Source organism: Amblyomma mixtum, chromosome 9, assembly GCF_055824585.1.
Source record: "Amblyomma mixtum isolate Tamu chromosome 9, ASM5582458v1, whole genome shotgun sequence".
NCBI classification, from domain to species: Eukaryota; Metazoa; Arthropoda; class Arachnida; order Ixodida; family Ixodidae; genus Amblyomma; species Amblyomma mixtum.
The window spans coordinates 125,067,519-125,084,165 of NC_143020.1; the positions used below are offsets into that span (position 1 = coordinate 125,067,519).

General features: G+C 46.6%; 1 protein-coding gene across 1 annotated transcript; it reads left to right on the plus strand.

The window, feature by feature from the left end:
• Positions 1 to 3,939: 3,939 nt before the first annotated feature.
• LOC149331089 (uncharacterized) lies at positions 3,940 to 16,191 on the plus strand. The gene is made up of 5 exons (XM_089560094.1): positions 3,940 to 4,064; positions 9,707 to 10,103; positions 11,171 to 11,371; positions 14,037 to 14,261; positions 16,072 to 16,191. Exons 1-4 carry the CDS (start codon positions 3,940 to 3,942, stop codon positions 14,109 to 14,111), a joined length of 798 nt encoding a protein of 265 aa, XP_089416220.1. The 3' UTR covers positions 14,112 to 14,261; positions 16,072 to 16,191.
• The last annotated feature ends 456 nt before the right edge of the window (positions 16,192 to 16,647 follow it).

A 16,647-nucleotide genomic window follows, 5' to 3' on the forward strand; every position in this document is an offset into this window, starting at 1 on the left:
CGTCCCAAAGCGACTAAGGCTATGAGAGACGCCATAGTGGAGGGCTCCGGAAATTTCGACCACCTGGGGTTCTTTAACGTGCACTGACATCGCACAGTACACGGGCCTCTAGAATTTCTCCTCCAAAGAAATTCCAGACGCCGCGGACGGGATCGAATCCGCGTATTTCGGGTCAGCAGCCGAGCACCATAACCACTGAGCCACCGCGGCGGCCGAAAATAAACATTAAGAAAACAAAGAAGCAGTACGAACTCAAAGAAGCCAAATATATTGGAAGTCACATATTCAATTTCTACGTAAATTGAACGGTTTCTTTTTGGGGAAGGCGGCTATTGAAGCCAAAGCGAACGGAACAAACGCGGTTAACGTACCAACAAAGCCTCAATCACGAGAAGGAGGGGTGTCAATGGATGTGCACGCTCAAAACGCTCGGTTTAACAGGAACTGCGCGTTTCGAGAGCGACTGTGGGGAAGCAGGGGGCGGGTAGACGGACAAAGGAAAAGGCCAGATAATGGAGGAGAGAGGAAGGGGGAAGAGAGGGGGGGGGGGGGGTGGCAAGCTATGGTGGGATTTGGTTCCTCTTTCTTTTTTTTCAGGTGGCGCTGAACTCACTCAACCGAAGGAGGCACGTGCCAGTCGTACGCAGGAAGACACCTGCCTGCTGCGGCAGGTATAATTTGAGGGCGGTCTTCAGTCTCCACTTTGCTGGGGACCGTTAGCGCTTGACTTCACTGGTGCACGAGCTGGGAAGTTAGCTTGGTGGATTCCTGGCAAGAAAAAAAAAACATGAAAGCAGTGTGGTGGTTCCCAGACGTGTGTTTGTTACGTTGGTGACATGATGCGCACGCGGAAGCGTTGCCTTTCACTCGCAGGTTGTACTGCGCAACTAAGAACGGTTTTCTTGCCGAGTAAGAAAGTTTGACACCAGGAGAATTTAAAACTTCACCCGGTCTATTGCAATATAAAAACAATTGTGGTTTGGTTTGGTTTGGTTTATGGGGTTTAACGTGGGAACTGTGTTGGTCAAATGTTTAGGGGAATCCCTCAAATTACAAATCTACTCCACCTTGGGGGATTCCCCTAAACATTTGACCAACACAGTTCCCACTTCGAGTTATTGATCAATTCGCTCTCGTCCTACCAAAAGCTTGCCGTCCCGGTTAGCGCAATTGGTAGAGCGACTGCTTCGGTGAAGCGGTGGTCCCGGGTTCGAACCCCGGACCAGGACGAATTGTTCGTTAACTACGAAGTTTCTGAGAAAGCTGTATAGCTTTCCTTTGTAGCCGTATGGCTGCGCTCGGGTGGATGTCAATGAGTAATTATTCCCTTATTACTAGTCTGTTTAGATGTACTTCAACTCCCCGTAAACAGAGACCGTGTTCGGCAGGTTTTCTTTTTATAATTTCCACTGACTCCATCTTGAGCGGTCCCTACGGGTGACGGAGTGGATTCTAAGAGAAGGCAAGTGTAGCAGGGGGTGGCAGAAAGTAAGGTGGGCGGATGAGATTAAGAAGTTTGCGGGGATACGGTGGCCGTAGCTGGCAAAGGACAGGGTTCATTGGAAAGGCATGGGACTTTGTTCGTCAGTGGGCGTAGTCCGGCTGCTGATAATGATGATGACTCATTGAGCCCCTTAGCGTAGGTATTATGTGAAAGCTGATCATCTGCAAGTCAGGATATAAAATGAACTGCGAAGGATGGAGATTTGTCTCAATGATTGCATTTCGAAAAGCATGTGAAACATAATTGAAATGCTTAACGAGCCGCAGATTGTAGATGAAGTAATAATGCATTGAGCATCACCTTGTGCACCGATGTTTTTAAAATTAAGGTTTGAACAGGGGTTCGTAACTAGGTTCGAATTTACACAATGAATCCGGAATTTTCGTCATTATACCTTCCACGGTGCATATCCCGCTTCGAGTGAACTTTGATTTTGGTTCCAAGAGGACTCCTAAAGTATGCACACCTTGGATTCTTTCTCGCAGCCTACAGTGGTGCTTATAAACAAATAATCCAGCATTATGCGATCTCTTCCAATTCATGCAGAGAGACGGTACTTACGTTGAGAGTAATGTCTCTGATGGAAAATGGCGGTACAGTGCCACACTCGACGTTACTAAGCTATAATCATCTTGCAAGGAAAATCTGAGTGATTTTTCTTGCACCGCTCCCGACAGGTCATTTTGAGGTTTCAAAACGCGTACTGCTCAGCGAGATTTCAAAAATATTGAAAGTTTAGCGTTGATTTAATTTTAGGGCCTTAATGTGTACACGCAGTTTCATGGCTTTGTAGCGTTCAGAAACCACCCGACATAATTTGTAAACTTTCGCACACTATTATGTAGGAGTAACTATATTTAATTCAGTGTAACTTTCTTTTGTATACAGCTGTTGTATACTTTTCTCTTGATGGATATTGGTATACAACAGCTGTATCTTACCGGGTAGCGCTTGTCGCTGTCCTTCCATCTCTGTCTTTGTTCCTCGTCGCAGCGCTGGTGAAGTTGTGAACCGGTAGTCACAAACGTTGAGGCTAACGAAGATGGCTCAGCTTAAGTTAAATACAACGCAGCGAGATATGCAAATAAAAAATGATAGGTGTAACGTTAAGAGATCGGAAGCGGGCGGAGTGGGTGCGAGAACAAACGTGGGTTAATGACATACTAATTGAAATCAAGAGGAAGAAGTGGGCTTGGGCCAGGCATGTCATGCGAAGTCAAGATAACCGCTGGTCCTTATTAAGAGAAACGGATTGAGTTCCAAGAGAAGGCAAGCGTAGCAGGGGACGGCGATAAGTTAGGTGGCGGATGAGATTAAGAAGTTCGCGGGGATAGGATGGTCGCAATTAACTGGCAAAGGACAAGGTTAATTGGAGAGACATGGGAGAGTTCTTTGCCCTGCAGTGGGCGTAGTCAGGCTTATGATGATAATGAGCTTTCTTTTAGATGTATTCGAACTTAGCGATCACAAATATAATGGGAATAATAATAATAATAATAATAATAATAATAATAATAATAATAATAATAATAATAATAATAATAATAATAATAATAATAATAATAATAATAATAATAATAATAATGATAATAATAATAATACTTGATTTTTGAAGAAAGGAAACGGCTCAGTATCTGTCTCACATGTCTCGGTGGACACCTGAACCGCGCCGTAAGGAAAGGCAGGAAGGTATGAGTGAAAGAAGAGAGAGAAAGAGGTGCCATTCAGAACCTTGATTGCGCATTTTTATTCCTTGGGCACTTCTGCGCTAAATAATCACACGTAAGAACGGTTAACTTCTAGTTCAGCCGCAAAAGCACGTAAGAAAGGTTAGTTTCTAGTTCAGCCACAAAGGCATATGCCCCGCTGGAGCGTGGGGCAGCTAGAGGGTGTTGGGCAGCCACGCGCCGTAAACGCGAGCCTCACGCGATAGGCACGCGAACGGCGGATGCCGAAAGCATGGTAAACAATGAACAAAATGAGGGGGAGCAAAGGAGGAGGACTGAACTGCATATCCACAAAATACTAACAGGAAGCAGACAGAATATGAAAGATGGAGGCCGCACGGCCGTAGGCAGCATATTGACAAGGAAAGGAAGTGGAGGAAGTGGAGAGCGTCGGGGATAACAGCTCCACTTTTGAACCTCTCCCGCGTTCTCGGCCCTTTCGACATTTACTTTTGCTTTGTGCATTCTTTTTCGTGCGCTCGCGTCCACGGCGCGTGTTTCGATTGCGGTGTGACAATCCGGTTGGGCGAGTGAGGAGGAGACTCGAATTGGCGCTCGCCCATTGGTCGTGACGTCACGGCTCTTCCGCTTTTCCTCTCACTCGCAGCTCCTCCTCCTCTCCTGTTTGGTCTGAGAGTTGCCCTCCCGAAAAGGGAAAAAAAGAAGTGACGCCGCGAGCGCTAGTCAGAGCTTCAGATCGCCCCGGGTATGACGACTCTCCTGCCGAGTCCGCCTTCCAGCGAGGAGATGGCGTCCGCTTTTTACGCTCGTCACGCTGCCGCCGCCGCTTGGTCCGCAACACCACTTACGTCATTGCCAGGATTGTGTCCGAGGTAGTTGAGCTCATTGCTTTTGACTCTAATTCTTTGCATGCAAGTGGAACATTCAGATAAATTCACCAGAATGCCACCCTTTTCGTGCGATTGAGAAAGGCGGACAGGTCATATGCAAGCAACTAATTCTTTTCGAATGTTTAGAGTGTACAGTATCTAACACGCCGCATGTATTTGTCTTTTGTTGTGTTCTTGTGTCCACATCTTGTGATAATCTTGTTTGGTGTTACGGAAGGTCTCTTAGCTTCAGCACATGTAGTGCTCTGCTCGTCACCTTTACTCTAACCTCAAACCGGCTCTTTCCCTTCTCACTTCTCGGTATGATGGCTGGAAATATTTCTTAGCGAATACGTTCGGAGGTTTATATTCCGGTTATATTTGTGGTGAGGACAAATAATGTAAGATAGGTTTTATCCTAACTCAGACAAACTGTACGGACTACCAAAATGGGTCCAAAAGAACCTACTGAGCCGTAGTACCCGGGTTCAAATCCGACCGCAGCGGCCATGATACGATGGAGGCGAAACGCAAAAAGAAGCCTGTGTGCTGTGTGATGTCAGTGCACGTTAATGATCCCCAGGTGGTCGAAATTATTTCTGACACCTCCACTATGGCACCTCTTTCTTCTTTCACTTCCTCCTTCGTTCCTTCTCTTATGGCGTGGTTCGGGTGTCCATCGAGATACGTAAGACAGTTACTGCATCATTTCCTTTCCTCAAAAACCAAAAACCAACCAAAAGTCGATTAAACTTTTATGTTAGTTTGAGCTGCTTGTTTTGTTGTATAAATTTATAGGGCCGCTCTTCCAATGTACACCTTCCGGCACCACGATTGCTATCCTTCTCATGAAACTCGCTTTACACAGGCAAGCTAGATAGCTGTTCATCAGAAAAGAGAGCATTCTAAAGCGCTCACTGTGCGTGAGTGCATTCGTTGTACAGGCTCCTGAGTCTATGCCGCGAACCTTTCATACGCGGTATCTATGTTGACCATATTGACTCAATGAGTCTAGCGTTACGTAAGATGCCCTTACGTCAGAAGCTGATCTATATCACTCATGCCCGAGATACGCGAATAGATCGAGCTAAATATTTCATGGTGTGCAAGCACCTCAAGGATAGTGAAAGTAATGTTTGATCGTTTACTTTTGATTCCTTCGGAGATTTTCGATTTCCTCCCCGAAGACTGATGCAAACGGTCCGTGCTGAAGTTTGGTGTGAAATGCTCCTCTAAAAATAATAGCTCTTTCTTAGGAACAGAAGTTTATTCTATTAAAGCCTATCTCCAGCAAGATTGGTAACTGCATCTGTGTTGGACCACATAATAATTGTAGTGTCAATGCCGCATGCATATTAACATCACGAGCATCATATACATACTGTATACTTTGGCGCTAATGTGATACATAACTGCAAAAAGATTTTGGATCTTTGCGCCAGGCTTTGAGGATGATAGCTCTAAGAAGCGAGCGTATATATATCTTGCTGCTTTCATCGTCTTAAAATAGTAGTGACAGCCCATCCGCGCTGCGCGAACAGCCATGCGACCTTGAACGGTAGCTACACTGGCCCTCTAATTGTCGCTTTCATTGCCCCATGGCAATGCCGATAAGCTTTCAGTGAGGTTGTCACCACATTAAAGCTTGCCGACTAAATGCTTTACGCTTTCTGAGAATGCGAACGTCCAACCTGCCGACTGGAATCTGCTGCCTACAAGCACTGCCCTTTTTTTTCTCTGTTCTTTGTTTCTGCCACTTCTCAGGCCAACTCTTTTCATTGTGTACCCCCCTGCGTTGTCAAAAGAGGAGCCGCACGACCATGCGTGACCATCGGGACACGTAGCGCACTTACGGCATATGCTCATAACATTATGTTGCTACTAACTATTGGAGCGTGACGGGTCCGTCAAGCGAAGCTTCACAAAAACTCTTTCCCGTTTGCCTTCTTTTTTGTTTTCTTGTATTGTCACACCAAGTTTCCACTTTGCATCAGCTTATAACAAGTGGATAGTATTGACGTGGCAGCCAGAAAAAGTTGCTATGAAGAACACGTGCTGGTAGTAACTCGTCGCCAACACTTCTAGGTCATGTGTACAGGTTAACTTTTGTTCTGTCAAAGACAGCCGCCATTATGGAAGGGTTACATATTAATAGCGCAAAGAACGTCGTCAGGCTGCACACACTCACAGAAATTTAACGTCTGCTTTTGGGGTCTGGAGAGTTTATATTAAAATTTTACTCTTTTTGAGATCAGCCGTAATACCCTCTTTGCATTGAGCAAGCACGCAACCCTAATGGGTTCAGAGACAAAGTAACACTCAAATGCTTTGCTTTAGAGGAAAGGTGCTCGTGACGCATGTTGCAAAGGTACTGCTTGAAACCTTTTTAAATAAAGAAGGAAAGGAAGAGGAGGAGGAAGAACATTTATTTCCGCCGAATATGGCGCGGAGGAAAGGAAGAGAATAATTTTATTGCCCCCAAAAATAACATGCACACCCTATAGTTTAAGGATTAGGTACAGAGATATATTGCACATTGTTGTTAGAGAAAATACGTACATGATGCAAACACGGCTCCGAACAAGTTAGCTCGTAGTGACAGCTATTTCCTGCTGACTTACGCAAGCTGCCTGGCACCGCTCTTGAAACTAAACCATAAGTAAACATGATTTCCATAAACTACTTCTTCCCCAGGAGCGTTTTAAGAATTAAAAGTGCGGAAGGAACGGGGCACCTTCTTGCTTCTTGGTCGGCGCCGTGCTTCTTTCTCACGCTTTCTCACATTACGCTGTTGTAGGGAACGAGAAGCAAAGAACTGTCACGCAACAGTTCTTTATTCAGTGAAAGCTAGGCTTATTCAGTGAAAGCTAGGCTTCATCGAAAATCAGGGCACCTCGAACATAACAGCTGCCACTGGTTCGTTTCATCCACTGTTGACGTCTAGGAATATACTTTAAAGCCGGCATATTGAACGCTTAAACAGAACGCCTGTCGGAGCTTTTCGGCCATAAAGCTGAGAAACCGCTGGTAAGAAAAAGTGTCCGTCCTCACCTGGCCCTCTGAAAGATGTCTTAGCAAACATACCGTAATTGCTGAGCGAAAGCCCGGTTCCCACAGGACGTGGAGGAGCCGATTTAATGGCTGTCGCAGATACAGGCGTGCTTCCCGCGCAAGCGCCGTGAGAAAATACTGCGAAGCCGCTTCACAGCTTGCTCGTCTCCTGAGCGGGAAAGTGTACTGGCCAGATTAGACGCCGCCAAGACGGAAAGGGGGAGGGTTAGTGTACCTCAAGCGCGTCTTCTACGAGCGTGCAGAGAAACAGAAATTTGTCAAAAGCGCCTCGCACCATGGAGCGTCTTTGCTGACAGGGAAAGGGCGGACCGGTCAGGCTTTCGGTGACTTTATTATTGAGCGTAACTTAGCGATTAGTTTACGGCTTTGCCGTGGGAACGGAAGGAGAGGAATCGATGTAGGAACCAATGCGAGCTCTTTGCGAGCTCCTTCGTGCACAGAAAAAACTTTGAAGACAATAATAGTGATTTCAAATGCAAGCGGACAGCGTGGGAGAGGCAGTGCGTCTGCGAATTCAGGAGGAAGACGTGACAAGATTTTTCAAGACAGAAGCGAGAATCCCAACACTTATCTACGAAACCAACCATGAATATCGATAGCAACATCTCCTCTGCTTGTGATAACAAAAGAAGAAGGCTATCCATTAAATGATCTTTCACTGTATCAGGGACGAGATTTTTAGTTACACGAGAAACATAGTTGTCAAGATGTAACTAATCCAGTGCAACTAAACACGGATATGAAAAACAGAAAACACGACGAGCGCTGCATGCAGTTTCTTTATTCATCTGCGAATTCACCATTCTTCATGTTTTTTGCTTCCATTAGCTGCAAGGTGACTGCTGTTTGAGGTCTTTGTTTCGCTTTGTTCGAGATTGGGTGTCGTGTTCTCGAGTGGTTGTGCAATATAGCCTATGCCTTGTCTTGGTTGTCTATGCCTTGTCTTCGCATGTGCTGCAACGGTAGATTGTTGACCGTTTCCTTTATTTTGCGTCTTCTGAGGTGATTTCATTGCACTGTGTCATTCAGCAGTTTGATTAACACGTGGTCCAGTGTTGGCATTGTACTGGATTGCAGAACAATGAAGAATTGGTAGTCAGCTCAAAAAAACAACGCAACCTTGTTTAGCTGTGCTGGTTTAACCTACATCTTGGAATGAATCAACTTGGCCATATGAAAATTTTGATCCGATATACGTTTCGTGGCACTAATTCCTAAATTCCACTAAATTCCCTATTCCCCCAATTCTGTTCCACATTTTGATGCTATTTTAGCCCGCTTTTGTGCTCGGTGCCTAGGAAACCGGCTCAATGACTACAAAAGTCTTCGGCCAAAAAAAATTGTGAAACGCCTGCAAGTTAATGCAGAAAGCTGGTACCATCTAAAGGTGACTGATCCTTAAAAGAAAATAACAACATTCACTCATTTTCTTCAGCTTGCGCTCGTTTTCTGTTGCAATTATTCTCGAAAGCTTTGTTGTTAGAGAGTCTTCACATTCCTTGCTTTGTTAAGGTTAGTTCAACAGCCATAATGATGATGATTTCCTGGAAACACTCCTGCGGTCACTTGAGACACTAATAAATAGTGTCGCACATTTGTCAAGCCTGCAGGTCGTCAGAAGCCAGAAGATATCTGTCACAGCCTTTCGCAATCCTAACAAGTTAGCAAACATTGGAGGAGGCACCTAAGCTCCGCCTTAAGGGTATGATGCGATATCTTAATGGGTTAATTCCCATATATGCAAAAGGTCGTTCTCTACTTTATGATCGTAGATCCCTGGGAGTCTTCATACCCTTTGTGCCGCAGCGGTTTAGCGATGCGCCACTGCCCTGCGATGGCAGGTGCTCCCAGCGGCGGGTCTTGTGCGACCGAGGTTGCTCTTCCCGAGCAACCGATAATTAATTTAACTGCCACCCGCCACGTTGGGCAGTTTACTCACTGTCCAATGGGTAAGTCATGCGAAGCCGCAAGGTCACGTAACCTGCCTCCAGGGTTGGTCTCTGAGGACCCCCTGCTCTAGACATAATCGTGATTTTTGGCTCACAACGCGACGCCGGATTTTCTGGAGGACGGGGCCTTTAACTCCGGTCCAAATTAACGACGCCTGGGAAAGGCAAAAATTAACTTTATTTATTCCATTTTTCTCATTAACATTGTCCGCTCTCCTTGAAGGTCAATACAAGCGTTGTCGTTAAGAAAGCCAATAAAAAACGAACTACAGGAATGTACATAAATACATACAGCCAGCGTTTAACACAGTAAACAAGGGGATAGAATCGAAGTAGAATAGGGGATGGCATTGCGCCGTTAATAAAACAAAATGGCTAATTTAAAGTCATGTGATAATGGTGTTGGCTAGCGTGCTCCGTATCTTTGGTGGATACTTTACTACATTTTGGGCTGATCAACGTTCTCCCTATCAGTGGGGAAAACAATTATCGCTTCTGCATTCGAAATGATAAAAAAGACACGTAGAAGTTGATATTTTTTTAACTCGATCCATTGTATAAGCACGCACAGTGCCTCTGCTTTCCAATAAGACGCACCGTTCATTGCCTTCCTCCTCTGCGCAGTCATGCGGAGCAAACTTTCGAGCCAGAGACCCCACCACCAGATAGCTCGGCCAGCTGGGAGTCTCACCAAGTCTCGAAATCTCCTGCCGAGGATACCTCACAGACTTCGAGCGTCAGTGTTCCTGACAGCGAGCGCCCTCTCTCGGCGGTAGCCAGTGCAACCAGCAGCGATGCCTGTGGCGCCGCCGTGGTCTCGTCGTCGTCGTTTTCGACAGCCGGCTCATACTCCCGGTCTTGTGGCGCCACCAAGCGAGCGGCACCTCATCGAGAGAAGCCCCCGCACCTGGTTGCACGGAGGAACGCCCGGGAAAGACGCAGGGTTGAGGCTGTCAACAGCGCGTTCTCTGTGTTACGAAAGTGCGTGCCCGTCGAGAACAGAGCTAAGAGGCTGTCCAAGGTGAGCGGAAAGTTTGCGATGTCTGGATAACAGTGTTTACATGAACACTGAAGACAGTTAACGCTAAAACGACGCACTGGTGATTAAATGTGTAGAGGAACGAATAACAATCTTAGTTCAGTTCCTCACTTACACTCTCTCAAAGTTATAAACTGCGACTTTTGATCGATAGAATAGTAAGCACCTGTACACGATTGACTTCTACTGTTTTGGAATCCTGTAGCTTTTCTGTAGCCACTGACGAAAAGGATACACATAAGTTTTTGTGGAACAATGAAAACACAAGCCAGCATGAAGTAACTGAGCCTGCAGGCTAATACCTAGTCAGCTGTTTGACAATGTATTTCAAAGCAGAATACAGCCGTTTACTATTCTATAAAAACAGAGGAAAATGCGTGCAGCCAGGCACCCTCGAATTGCAGGTAACCAACTCCAATTTGAAAGAATGATTTGCTCCTGACGAAACATAAACTCTCAACGAACAACCTTTTGTTGAAAATAAAAAGGCTAAATCCTGACTTAGACGACGAACAGTTTCCCGGCTTTGCTCTCACCCTGTTACGAAGTTCGAAGGGCCGACAAACTCAGGACGCTTTTGATCGTTACGGTTTACGACAGTTTAGCGTCCCCACAGCGACTCAGGATATATGAGTGGCGCCGTAGTGAAGGGCTCCGGCAATTTCGACTACTTGGGGTTCTTTAACGTGTACTGACAGCGCACAGTACACGGATCTCTAGAATTTCACCTCCATCGAAATTCGACCGCCGCGGCCGGGATCGAACCCACGTCTTTCCGGTCAGCAACCGATAGCCATAACCACTGGAGCACAGCGGCGGATCTTTTGATTGTTATCCTTGGAGTCTCTGAACCTTAACACTGGTAGAAGAAGCACAAAAAAATTAGCCGAAGTCCTGCAGGCGTCAACATATGCGCAGTACGACGTAGAAATTTTTGATGAAACTGGGCGCGTGGTCATTGGCTGAATTTTGTTCCGGTGCCCCGCGTTAACTCACCCCAACACGCAGTGAAGCGTTGACATGAATCTCAGTGCCTTGTCCATCCGCAGGTCAAGACGCTGCACAAGGCTATCGAGTACATTTACGCCCTCCAGGACCTTATCGATGAAGCTGACAAGGTGGTCAGTGTGCCAGTGACGACTATTCCTTACAGCGACCCGGGAAACACTGTGGAGGCCCAGAGCAGCCAGCCGCCAGTGGTTAAAATGAAAGAGCAGCAGCACAACGAAAGATGGGTTAATCTGGAAAATGTGAGCGGCTGAAATATTTGTCTTTAGAAAAACATAGATGTCCCGCAAGCTAGGCAGACTAATCATGCATGGAATTTCAACTGGTTTGGTTTATGGGGTTTAACGTCCCAAAGCGACTAAGGCTATGAGAGACGCCGTAGTGGAGGGCTCCGGAAATATCGACCACCTGGGGTTCTTCAACGTGCACTGACATCGCACAGTACACGGGCGTCTAGAATTTCTCCTCCAAAGAAATTCAACCGCCGCGGCCGGGATCGAACCCGCGTCTTTCGGGCCAGCAGCCGAGCACCATAACCACTGAGCCACCGCAGTGGCGGAATTTCAACTGCACCCATTTCTCGCTCAGCGCCTGAAACGTACAGCTCACCGTGCAACCACTGCCTTGTGCTTAGGGAGAAGAAAAAGGAAAATCAAGAAGGAAAAAATACACGCACAGGAGAAAGCCCTGATGCACAGGGAGTGGCAAAATGGCCAGGTGCACAGTATCAGATTTCAGTTTCAGGAAATGTTAAATGTTTCATCCATATGACTAGGAAATGCAGTTTTTCGTTCATACAAAAAATGCTCAGAACATAGTTCATTTGGTGCACAGTTCATTTGATGCACAGACTATGTGCTCCTTTTCGTATTGCGTTTATCTGTACATAGCAGTTTAAAGACAGGAATAAAAAAAGAAAGACGTATTGTTGTTGACGCGTACATGGACGCGTCCTTGGAGCCGTTGTCTACACGCTGCGGTGGCTTAATAGTTACGGTGCTCGGCTACTGACCGGAAAGACGTAGGTTCGATCTCGGTCACGGCAGTCGCATTTCGATGGAGGCGAAATGCTTGAGGCCCGTGTACTGTGCAATGTCAGTGCAGGTTAATGAACCCCAGGTGGTCGAAATTATCCGGAGCCTTCAATTACGGCGTCCCTCATAGCCTGAGTCGCTTTGGGACGTTAAATCCCATTAACAAAAAATAAACCATCTCTTTACTTGTGACGCCCTTGCACTAGTCCTGTGTCCTAAATAGAACTCTTGAACTCTTAGCGGAACAGCATATCTAAAGTCCTGATTTGACCTTCAGAAATTTCGCTTTCCCTTCTTTTTGCAAGAATTTTTTTGTTGTTGGATTGGAAAACATTTATTCACCGGCAGAAAGTGGTTCAAGGTGCACTCTAAGAAAAAAACCGGCCCAGTGGGGAGTAAAGACAACTTTAGTCCTAAAAAGGGCTCTTTAGTCCCTAAATTTGCACACGACACACTCCTTGCCAAAAATGCGCGCCGTGCGCAAACTGAACAGACTAACTGCCGAGAAAGAGACTAACGGGGGGTGAATCGCAGCATAGCAGCACGCGAAAATCGCGCGAGAAGACCCTGACTGCAATAGTACTCGATTTTGTACATGAGCAAAAAGAACCGCCGGGTCGGGGTGCGAATGGGTTTGCAAGTGACGCCACGTGGGCTCCTGTGTCTTTGTGAGCGTTTTATGCGGCGGAGGGAAGGTGCGTCTTTCGAGGCGAAAATGTTGACTTGTGTCGTGAAACGAGTTCAAGCCATCCCTCGAGAAACTCGGGTCAGAGGAGCCCACTGCCCGGCCGACGAAACCTCGGGCGTAATCGTGGGCTGCCCGGGTTGCCCGAGTAGGCCGGTACCCATACCGCGCTCGATCTCCCTTGCGGGGGTGTGGAGGGTGCTTCTGAGGATTTGAAGGGAGATGGGGGAGACGCGGCCCCTCGCAAAGTTGCGTATGGCTGCTTTCGAATCGCTGAAAATAATGTCAGCTGATGTGTTGGCTATGACTAATGCAATTGCCGCTTCCTCCGCCGTCTCGGAGGAGGTGGTGTGTATCGTGGCGGCTGTTAGGGACGAACCGGCCCTGTCATTTGGCTATCGCGTACGCTTTGTGCGGTGTTAGATATTGCGCCTCGCCCACGTATGCGGCCGCGGAGTAGTCCTTGTATTTGGCGTGTAAGGCGCGGACTCTCGCCTTGCGCCTTCCCTAGTGGTGCGTAGGATGTATGTTTTTAGGTAGGGTTTGAGAGTGAGCATTCTGTGTACTTCGGGGAGGAGTTGTTTCTTGTCTTGAGTTAGGGGTTCGGCATTGATCTTTATACGGTTCAGGATACGGTGCAGGTGGGGGGGGGGATAGCAGAGAGCCAGGTGGGCGGATGAGGGTCGGGGTTTTCCAACGGCACGCTGAATGGCCAGGATTGGATAGGCTAAAGCACCGAGCGCGATCGCGTTTTTGTGTTGCACAAACTGATTTGCGTACTGCTAACCACCAGCTAGAAATCTATAATTACAATCAGGCTTCTAATTCAAATAGTTCAAGAACTGTTTAATAAAATTTAGTTACCCAGCTACTACAATCAACACGATTCATCTGTTTTGTGTCATGCGCCACAACTCTTTTTATTGTGCTACAAAAGCCATATATTTCATATCTCATAAAGCCTATCTTTGAAGACTATACCAGAAGTATTCGCTTCCACTCCCGGTATATTGAATGCTTAGTTTTATTATGAAATTTCGGGAACAGTCATATACAACTTCTGTGCTTCTCGCACTCATCCTGTCTCTGCTGTGTGTCGTCATTTACCGCAATTCCTTGTGGCTTTGCAAAATAAAGCCCAACTAGCTCGACAGCATCTGCCAAAGCTGTTTTCTCTCGATCGTGCAGGTCGGCTGCGGGACAGAGAGTTACCGGAGTTTCCTGAACTACTACGAACAATATCCTGCATCATTTGCAACGTGAGGTCTAGCGAAGTGGAGAGTGGAAGTGACGTGACCGCCACACTTTGGGTTTCTTTTTCTCCACGCATTTTTTCTACACAATGATATCTCCAAAGAGCACAGCGGATGCACAGCCGCACAGAACTTGAACCCCGGACCATTGTGCCGCATGGTAAGTAGTCATATGACCTCAAAATAGGAACATTATTGCCAAAAAAATTAAACAGAATGGGGCGTTCGAAGATAAGTGAATAGCAAATTCACCAATTTAAAGCGTGACATTTCTGTCGGCAACTGCTGCCTTACAACAATGAGGCATTAAAGGCTTCCGCCTTAAAAAGTGTTTGTATAACCGAAAGTAGCAATTTAAGCATTTTAACTCGAGAGCGATAAAGCTCTCGTTCTGCAGGAAATTCGGTGTCGCCGTCGTTGGCGTTGTGAGGGGAAAATCTTCGGAGCAGCAACCTCCGAGGTCATGCAATGTCATGTGACCTTGATACGTCGTCACAACCTGTGGAGCGGCGAAAAACCTCTCACTGCCACCCATAGAGTTTCTTACTATTACCTAGAGGGAAAGCTGGCAACCCGTCTATGGGAGTTTGCATGGAGATCCCCCGAGACCACTTCAGCCACCATGGGCGCTCAAAGCATCAGGGGCGGTGAGCTACCGACTGCAGAACATCAACTTTAGACCAAAAATAATGCAAAAATAAACAATATTCGATAATCAAGAATGTCCTCACGTTCAATATCCTGTCTGTAAATTGCAACGAACGAGCAGAAAAGCATTTAAGTGCGAAGTTCGCCCAAAATCAGGGATGGCTAGCTCTCCTATTGGCCAAGTAATGAACACTACAAAAACTAATATTTCGTAATTAACAGGCGCACTTTTAAAAGTAAATATGTTTTCAATAAAAATTTTGTTGCTTAAACACTATAAGAGGTTTTTAATGGCATTTCAGAAAAGTGAAACCTTTTATTGGCGTCGTGTGTCGTCGCGTTTTCACTACTATGGGTTTTGCACACTGCGTTCGCGCGAAAGTCGTCTGCGCACACGAACAGCGTTTTCGGAATGAAACGTCTAAGTAATGACACTCTGTGTTCCCGAAAAACTACGACTGTCCCGCAACAAGTAGCTCACCGCCCCATGATGCTTTGAGCGCCCATGGTGGCTGAAGTGCAGCCCGCCAGCTTTCCCTCTAGGTAATAGTAAGAAACTCTATGCTGCCACCTGCCACGGTGGTCAGTTTGCTCACAATCTGGTGGGCAGGTTGTGATGACGTCACAAGCAATCTCTCGCAGCAGTTAGCGAGAGGGTGCTCGGGAAGAGCTACCTGGGTCGCACAAGCTCCAACGTTGGCAGCCGCTACCATTGCAGAGCAGTGGAGCATCGCTTAATCGCTGCACCACTCTGCCAGGCGTGGTATGACGACTCCTAGGGATCTGTGAATGCAGATATTCAAAATTCCGCAAGTGCGCTTTCCCGCATAACAATGTTGTCCCAAACAAGATGGCTGACCATGCGTTTCCAGCTGAAACAAAGCAAGAAATACTGGTTTTTTGTTTGATTCTTCCAAAATACGTTTCTTACATTCTATCCACACCTTTAGCGCCTGTCCTGCAGCCCACGTAGTTCCTTTATAGCGAAGTCGGCCATCTTGTTTGGGTCAACTTAGTTATGTGGGAAAGCGCACTTGCGGAATTTTGAATATCCCCTATTCCGCACATATGGGCATTAACCCGTTAACGCTATTGCGTCGTGCCGTTAAAGGGAGGGTTAAATGGCTTTCTGACAATTCGAGGTTATTCGAGAATTCCAATCTATGAAGCTTCTTGGTAATGCGTGCAAAGTAGTTTTGCGCTAGCATTTAAAATGGCGACGCAATCACCGATTAAAACCACGACGATTTTCAGGCTTCTCCTCACTGCGATGGAGAAGTGCGGGGAAACTCGTGATGACGTCATAACTGTCTACATTTCAGATGTCCACTGCCTTCGTCTACTAGCTGCCATGCGTCTTCCGAACCCGCCAAACAAGGCTTCGTGAGCTTCACCTTCGACGGCATTCTTTTTCATCCTTGGAACAACCGCTTCTTCGCTACAATAAACAGGCTTAAGTCCACAATTAACATGACAACTAGGCTCATAAGGCGAATAGCTAACAAAAGACGGGGAGTCAAAGAGAAAGATCTCTGCCGAATGGTTCAGGCTTTCGTGATAAGCAGAATAGTTTACGCCGTTCCCTACCTCAAGCTAGGGCTGGCGGAACAGAACAAAATAGATGGGATCATAAGGCAGGCATATAAAGCAGCATTGGGGCTGCCCCACTGCACTCCTACGGAAAGACTTCTTAAACTGGGGATCTACAACACCACCACGGAACTATGCGAGGCACATATATTTGCGCAACTAAGGAGGCTTGCGACCTCACCCCCGGGGAGAAAGATCCTGAGCAACCTAGGATTACATGATAAAATTCCGGAAAGAAACGCACAGGCAAAATTACAGACCAAAGTTAGAAAATTACTCACTATTAAACCACTTCCAAAAAACATGCA

Excerpts from the sequence above, each read along its gene's own strand:
- LOC149331089 (XM_089560094.1), top strand. The coding sequence starts at position 3,940 with ATGACGACTCTCCTGCCGAGTCCGCCTTCCAGCGAGGAGATGGCGTCC. Across the intron at positions 10,104-11,170 it reads GAGCTAAGAGGCTGTCCAAG|GTCAAGACGCTGCACAAGGC; the intron begins GTGAGCGGAAAG and ends GTCCATCCGCAG. Across the intron at positions 11,372-14,036 it reads GATGGGTTAATCTGGAAAAT|GTCGGCTGCGGGACAGAGAG; the intron begins GTGAGCGGCTGA and ends TCGATCGTGCAG.